The sequence below is a fragment of the Nicotiana attenuata genome, chromosome 12, assembly GCF_001879085.1.
Source record: "Nicotiana attenuata strain UT chromosome 12, NIATTr2, whole genome shotgun sequence".
NCBI classification, from domain to species: domain Eukaryota; kingdom Viridiplantae; phylum Streptophyta; class Magnoliopsida; order Solanales; family Solanaceae; genus Nicotiana; species Nicotiana attenuata.
Genome location: NC_032000.1, coordinates 19,984,360 through 19,991,967, shown reverse-complemented (window position 1 = coordinate 19,991,967; position 7,608 = coordinate 19,984,360). Strand labels below are relative to the sequence as shown.

Genomic DNA, 7,608 nt, shown 5'->3' with positions numbered 1-7,608 from the left:
TGGTATTTTGTTTTCTTTGTTTGATTGCTTGCAATATAGTTATTCTCTCGATCATCTTTTCCTTCCCCCCTACCCCCCCCCCCTCTTATGGTTTGGCTTGTGAAATACTCCTATTTTTTGCCACCCCCTTTTCAAGAAACAATTTTTACTGATTATTTGCTATTCTACCTATGCATTTTCCAGATAAAGGTTGAATTTTGGAGATAGAGGTTGAATTTTGGAGATTCATCAGCCTGAGTTTGTGTCATTGTTTGGTGAAATTGGAGGTGTTGTTGTAGCCTAAGCTTTAGAGATTCATCACCCTGAGTTTGTGTCATTATTTGGTGAAATTGGAGGTGTTGTTGTAGCCTAAGCTTTAGAAACTTAGAAAAATGAGAGACCCCAATTTTGTCAATTCTATCAATATGGTTAATATTTTTTCTTTATTTTGTAATATAGTTTGTGAATAGTGTAGAAGTTTTATAGATAAGCAAATAGTGGTGTACTTGCTCTTGTTTTTTTATAACTTATTTCGTGGGCCCGAGTGATTTCAATTGCTTGGAGAGTGTGGCACTTTGTATAGTGTTAGCAGATATTGTTACTGCCTTAACCACGGATACATATTGTTCTGCAAGCCATGGGGGGTAGATGGAATACATATGGAATCAAGTTATCGTATCTTGCTCTTTTGATTATCGTTTTAGACATTCGCGGTTGTTGTTCTCTTAATTCTGAAGGTAATTCTTATACTTGGACAGCAAGTGTTTGGTATGTTTCTTGTTTGCTGACTATTGTTGGTGTGAGAAACAGGATTGGCATTACTGAGATTCCGAGTGAAAGTGGATTCTGATCCATATGGCATTCTTGAAAACTGGAACCCAGATCAGTGTGACCCATGCGTGTGGTCTGGTGTCCAGTGTAAGGATGGTAAAGTGCAAATGTTGTAAGTCCCTTGTCACACATACCCAAAATTCCGTAATGCTATCTGTTCGTTGGTGTTTGTTGCTTTGCTGTCAACAAGTCTGTTGAAATGATAATGACAATCAAAGTGAAAACACTGAGTTGTGGGCAGAGGTGGATCTAGGATTCAAACTTAATGGGTTCAACATTTAAGATTTTTAGTATTGAACCCATTATATTTCTAAAGTTATTGGTTCATGCCTACTCGTTATTGCAATTTTAATAAATTTTTACATATAAATTTATGTTCCGCGTCAAAAGTTATGGGTTCAATTGAACCCGTCGATGTTATGCTACATCCGCCTCTGGTTGTGGGTTTTAGTGTTTGTGGGGTTTCATATATTGTTGAATTGTTTGTCTGTTCTCTGTTTAGGGACCTTCATGGATATTCATTGAAAGGAATACTCGCACCAGAACTTGGAAATCTCACTCACTTAAAATCACTGTAAGCTTCAGCTATACTTACATGGATCTGGTTTTAGTCTAAGAACAATATCTAGTGTGCTATGTGCATGGAACTAATACTTCCCGATCTAGGTTAACACTATCTTATCCCTATACAATTTGAAATTGCACCGAATTTACATATTAGTACAGTTTTCCATTTTTGTTTCCATTTGTTACTTAGGAGCTGTCTCATAATATAAAGAGTGTCATATACATTGGAGTGGAGGTCTGCCAAATAAAAATTTTACCTTATTTCTTTTGCCAAAGAAAACGTGCGAAAGTAATTGGGTAGATTTTTTCCTTTTACTTTTTTTACAAAGAGTAATTGGGTTGATTTCTGGTAATCATAGCTTCACCATCCACTGTTCTGCATCTATGTACTATGTATAACTTGTTTTAGAATTTTAATAAATTTTCTTCTTCTCTGAATGCTTTTCGTCCACAGTGTGCTTTCTGAAAACCATCTCTCTGGTCCTATTCCTAAAGAATTTGGACGTCTCAGAATGCTGGAGGTGCTTGACTTGAGGGATAATAAGTTGAGTGGAAGAATTCCAGCAGTAATAGGAGATTTGCAATCACTTAGAAGATTGTAAGCTGATAATTTGTCGTGTCTGTGTGCTTAAATATGTTTGTATGGATGTATGCAAAAACATTGCCAACAAAATGCTCTTGAATTGTGCTTGATGCTTTTTGCCGCAGGTTGATTTGTGACAATAACTTCAAAGGGAAGGTTCCTGTGGAAATTTGGAAGCTTCATCTGCTCTCAGAATTTCAATTTGATGATTACCTCACCTCTGGAGTTGCTTCCGGAAATGGCTGCATAAACAGAAAACTTGGGCATTGGTAAGACTCCTTTAGTTGTTTGTCCTTTTATCTTCATCTTCCAGTTGTGCTATATTTTAAAGTTGTATCTACGTTTAATGATATTGCAAGTGCATTAAATCTGTATTCAAGCCATTTGAGAAACATATGCCAATTTTCTACTTTCATAATAACCTGCTTTAGTCTTTCAAAAGCGGCTCACTGCCTCGTGCAATAAGTTCGTTAGTAAAATTCAACCGATGACAACTTATCCTTTGGAGAGGCTGTGAAGATCTTTGGAACATTTTCTATGCAGATAGTGCCCCTAATAGTCTCTCATACTTTCTTTAGAATTCAAGCTTTTGGCTGTTGTATAGCATGGGGAAGTGGGAACAACTTAACAGTATTGATGATGGATGACATCTGGATAATTGGAAGTAGAGCTTGGACTTGATGGGGGAACTCAATGCTTTCATCACCCATGCTTTTTGTGAATCTGGGTTTCTGCTTTGTCATGTTTCCGATATCGCTGTTGTATGTTTGAGATCTTATAGCAATAGGTGTCTTGCACCAGTCTGTGGCTAGGCGTGTGAGGACGAGGAGTGCAATTGCATTTTCGCTAGTATGTGGAAATTCCTCCTTCCATTTCTCACATGCTGGTTTCTTCACTTCCCTTCTCTAAACCATCTTCGATGCCCCTACAATATTTAGAGGGGATTGGATTTTAGTGTCTCTTTAGCTGTGATCCATCTATCTGTGACATTTTCTCATTCATCAATATAACCATCTGTTTATGTCTCATTGCACATTTCTTATTCTCTTGACTTTTCTGTATATTGTCAACTAAAATTGCTAGGTATGCAACTAGTCCTTGCCCTGAGCAGAAGAACACTTTATTTTATAGTATGCCTGTTTTGCAACATGAAGAATTCAGCTGACTATAACTAAGCACAAAATGTATTCTATTGGTCCTGTTGACTCTGTTTGAATTCGTGATCTAGGCACTCTTGGATAAGTAACTTCGAAGTTTTAGATTTATAACTGGTGTCAGAGTACTAACTACTAAAACATTTAGCTTGGTGTGAAAATTACCATCCATTTAATATGCTTTCATTTTACTTCTCAGTCAGATGCTTTGTGTTTCATGCTTCACTCTGAAAATTTGTTGCCTTTTGATGGCAGCATCAGGCGTGGAAGTTTGAGGCGATTTAAGACCATAGGCTCCTTTATCAGACCAATTAAAGGGACGCTTACGTGTTATCTTAGTTTCTTCACACTGTAAGTAACTAAATAGGTTTCTTTCACCTTTATGCTTTCTAAAATTTTAGCGGTTCAGAAGCAATTATTTTGTTTCCTAAAGGTTCCCTGGCTTTTTGGGTGATCATGCAGACTTATGCTCTGACAACCTACAAGGTGAGTGAAAATCATTTTATGTGACACCTTTTATTGGAATTTCAAAGAATTGTACACAAAAAGAATATGTTATGTTCTTTTGTTTGGCAGGTTCACTAAGGCCTCACTTCATCCACGCCGTACAGAACCAAGGAAACACTGTACGTCGTAAGTTAGTTGAACAATCCAGTAACCTTGCTGCTGTTCCTGCCAATGGAGGGAAACCATTGGGACCTGTTGTTCCTATGCCAAACAGCAGAAGTAGTGGTTCCTTTCGTGCTGTACCAAATACTGTGGGAGCTCCTCCTCTTCCAATTATACCATCCTCACCTCGACAGCATGAGCCTCAAACTCCTCAGGGACATTCTAATGGTGCCGTTAAACAGCCAACTGCTAGTCAAGCCCCACCTGGTAGAAAATCTGCAAGTACATGGAAGTATATAGGAATTGGCATTGGGGTTTTTCTGGTTGCTATTTTTGTGTGCCTGATCTTCATCTGCAAGAGCAAAGCTGTGCAAACAATAGGCCCTTGGAAGACTGGATTGAGTGGACAGCTGCAGAAAGCATTTATTACAGGTACTTTTGATTAATGTTGTGTCAAAACTGATGTGATGACACTGCTGGTATTCTGTCCAATATCCATATGATCTAGTTCAACTGTTGTGTCCATTTCTCTATGGCAAATATAATCCCAACCTTTGACGCATATGATAGCCCATTCTGAGGCTTCCTGGACAGGAGCCTAGTCCTCTTCCTGTTCATTGTCTGTTGTGAAGTATGAAGCACTTTTAGGGTTTGGTAATGCCAATTCCCGCTCCAACCTCAAATTTGAAGTTAACGTGTTAGAGTGGGAGTCAAGCTAGTTGATTGGCTGCATTGATTTTATGAATGGACTGTTATTCGAAATAATGGGGACACAAATTCGAAATATTGGGAACTAACATTTTTATTCTTTGGGGAAAAGAAAATGTATTCTTAGCCTCGATTCTTTCACTATCATTTGCAATGACAATAAGGGGAGAGTTAGGAATATATTCCCCTCTAATTTTTTCTGTAGGAAGGATTGGCAGAGTTGATAATCTACGAGTGAGTTAACTTTTTACAGCCCTGTTTGAGATAACATTTGTAGGTTGGAATTTCCACGTTTACTTCTTAGAAATTATGAATAGTCATTCTGCATACTTTCTTCAGCTCACTTCCCCTCGTAAATGTATATTGTTTGATGACAACCATAAGAAGGTGAATGCGTAATTTAGTACTCATATATTGTTTCTCATGTCTCGTGCGTGAAAACAATTGTAGGGGTCCCAAAACTAAACAGGTCCGAGCTTATAACTGCATGTGAGGATTTTAGCAACATCATTTGCAATCAAGATACATTTACTGTCTACAAGGGAACTCTATCCAGTGGAGTAGAGATTGCTGTTGTGTCAACTCCTATAAATTCTCTGAAAGATTGGTCCAAGCGTTCTGAACTGGCCTTCAGGAAGAAGGTTAGTTTATCATCTCTTTCACAAATAAAAAGCTGCTACAGTAATTTCTTACTTGTGTCACTCTTTCTGTAGTGACATCCTCGTTGTCTCTTCACTTCTTTTCAAGTACATTTACTTATATGATGTTTAATTATTGTGCGCTCGGATAGATCGATTCACTCTCAAGGATAAACCACAAGAATTTCACTAATCTAATTGGATACTGTGAGGAAGATGAACCTTTCACAAGGATGATGGTCTTTGAGTACGCTCCAAATGGAACTCTTTTCGAGCATCTGCATGGTACACTAGTTAGCAGTGCAAATATTAGTTAAATCATTTACGATGGTAGTGCGATTTTATGTAATGCGAACTAACATATTTCGTGGTTTCAGTTGAAGAAGCTGACCCTCTTGACTGGCCTTCAAGAATGAGAGCTATAATGGGGACAGCATATTGTCTTGAGTACATGCACAATTTGAATCCTCCATTGTACCATTCTGATGTGAATTCACAGGCCATATTTTTTACTGACGATTATGCTGCTAAGGTGTGCTTCATTACGAATACATATTTCCATATATCCTATATATGTCAACAAGAAACTTCATATACGACGTGGAATTAAGAGAACTTTTACTTTGTGTGATATCTTGCATTAAAAGAATACTTTTGTTTTCTCAGATTACAGAGCTTGCTTTCTGGTCTGAAATACTAGTCAAGTCAAAGTCCGCCAGTGGTGATATAGAAAACTCTGAGCTGCCACCACTTGCTGATCCCGACACAAATATCTATAGTTTTGGGATCTTGTTGCTGGAAGTAATTTCTGGAAAGTCGCCTTACTCAGAACGAGAGTCTCTTTTGAACTCGGTAAATCTCAATTCTATGTTAGATTGATAGCTACCTCGTGTTCCCTAGCCTGAACGAGAAGAGTAGTGAAACTTTGTTAATCCCTTCTTGTGTTTAGGCGGAGCAATACCTTAATGATAAGCAGAATCTGAGCAGCTTGGTTGATCCAACATTGAAGTCCTTCAAAAATAATGAGCTTATGGTTATATGTGAGGTAATCAGAGAATGTCTTCGAGAAGATCAAAGGAAAAGACCAACTATAAAGGAAGTCATTAAAAAGCTAAGGGAAGCGATTGATATATCACCTGAGGCTGCAGTTCCAAGGCTATCTCCTCTCTGGTGGGCTGAACTCGAGATTCTATCCTCCGAGGCAGCTTAAACCAGACTAGTGTGTCTATATTTGTAAGTCGAGCATTGCGTTGCTATGTATAAATGCGCTAAAATATACCTCACTAATGTCAACTGCAAGTCCTGTGTAACCATTTTTCTGTTTCTAATAGTATAAAGTTAGTTCATTCTTTCGAAAAACTATCTTCTTTGCGATAACTTGCATTCTACTTTTCCTTATGTGGGATATTTGTATGATGCATTCTCTTTCGTGATCAAAAGTTGGTTTTAACAAAGTGGATTTGAACAGGGCGTTCAGTGTTATCAAATGTCTCTACCTCTTTAACATTTCTTCAGCATAGGTTCATCCGTTCATTGAAGTTGCGGTAAGTTTCCTATTTTTTCTTGATTTCCAGGTTGTCAAAGTTCCATTTGGTTTCGCAAGTTTCCTATTTTTTTTCTTGATTTCCAGTTGTGTTTTTTGGTTTTAATAATTTAATTTGCTTTATTTTGTATAATAATGTGGAGGGTTGCCTTCTTAGAGAGCTACATGCCATTGATTTCTGAAATCTGCATATTTTGCCATGTAAGAAGCAATATATGTTTTATATGTGTTGCATATATATCTTTGCTTTCCTTTGGGTATTTATTGAAATATTATGATTTGGTGTTATTTTTTTTCAATATTCTCTATTTATCTTTTTCGTTCGTCTTTTATTGCACTGATGTTAGGCTATTATTGAAGAGGAAGATGAGTACGAATGTGTGAAAGAGAGAAAAAGAGAACGAAAAAGGGTCTGATCTGTCCCTCTACTATCATCAATAGTTTAAATAGGCCCTCCGTTATACTATTAGAGCATTAAAGCCCCTGCCGTTATAGTATTAAACACAAATACCCTTATTTTAATAGATGAGCCACGTGGCAACACCAAACTCATCCGGTTAGTTTTAATATAGATCCGACCCAACCCGACTCTAAAATACTAGACCCTTCACCCTTATTAATGTGTCAACCCTAATTTGTTCACTCATATTGCAGATGTCCCTCCCTCTCTTCCACAACTCAAATGCTATATTTTTCTCTGATAGATGGTCAGAACTTTATTTGGGTTGAATCCTACTGAGAGGTCCACTAAAGATCAGAAATTGTTGAAGAAACAACAATATCTTTTTTTTGTCCCTCCCAGGCGATCGGAAAATAAAGAAATGGTTAATATATTCAAGATAATTACGTATTTACAAAATACCGTCTCAATTCATTCAACTAGGGAGTCCTTGCTCAAAGATGTTCATTTCTATGTGTATCATATATATCACAAGACTTGTGATAAGAGAAAGCCATTTACGCTCAAATCCATTTCTAAAAGAATAGAGTGAATGA

General features: G+C 37.3%; 1 protein-coding gene across 4 annotated transcripts in view; it reads left to right on the top strand.

Moving 5' to 3' along the window:
- LOC109235370 (protein MALE DISCOVERER 2-like) overlaps positions 1–6,428 on the top strand; it is a 34,823-nt gene extending 28,395 nt beyond the window's left edge. For 3 of the 4 annotated variants that reach the window (XM_019401449.1, XM_019401448.1, XM_019401450.1), the window contains exons 5-16: positions 790–922; positions 1,313–1,384; positions 1,832–1,975; positions 2,086–2,229; positions 3,370–3,465; positions 3,548–3,600; positions 3,691–4,155; positions 4,882–5,072; positions 5,222–5,354; positions 5,447–5,601; positions 5,736–5,921; positions 6,019–6,428. In XM_019401449.1, coding sequence (XP_019256994.1) covers positions 790–922; positions 1,313–1,384; positions 1,832–1,975; positions 2,086–2,229; positions 3,370–3,465; positions 3,548–3,600; positions 3,691–4,155; positions 4,882–5,072; positions 5,222–5,354; positions 5,447–5,601; positions 5,736–5,921; positions 6,019–6,279 — 2,033 coding nt within the window. In that variant the 3' untranslated portion in view covers positions 6,280–6,428. Of the gene's footprint in view, positions 1–183; positions 717–789; positions 923–1,312; positions 1,385–1,831; positions 1,976–2,085; positions 2,230–3,369; positions 3,466–3,547; positions 3,601–3,690; positions 4,156–4,881; positions 5,073–5,221; positions 5,355–5,446; positions 5,602–5,735; positions 5,922–6,018 lie in introns of all 4 variants that reach the window. The other variant, XM_019401447.1, reaches the window with a different exon arrangement.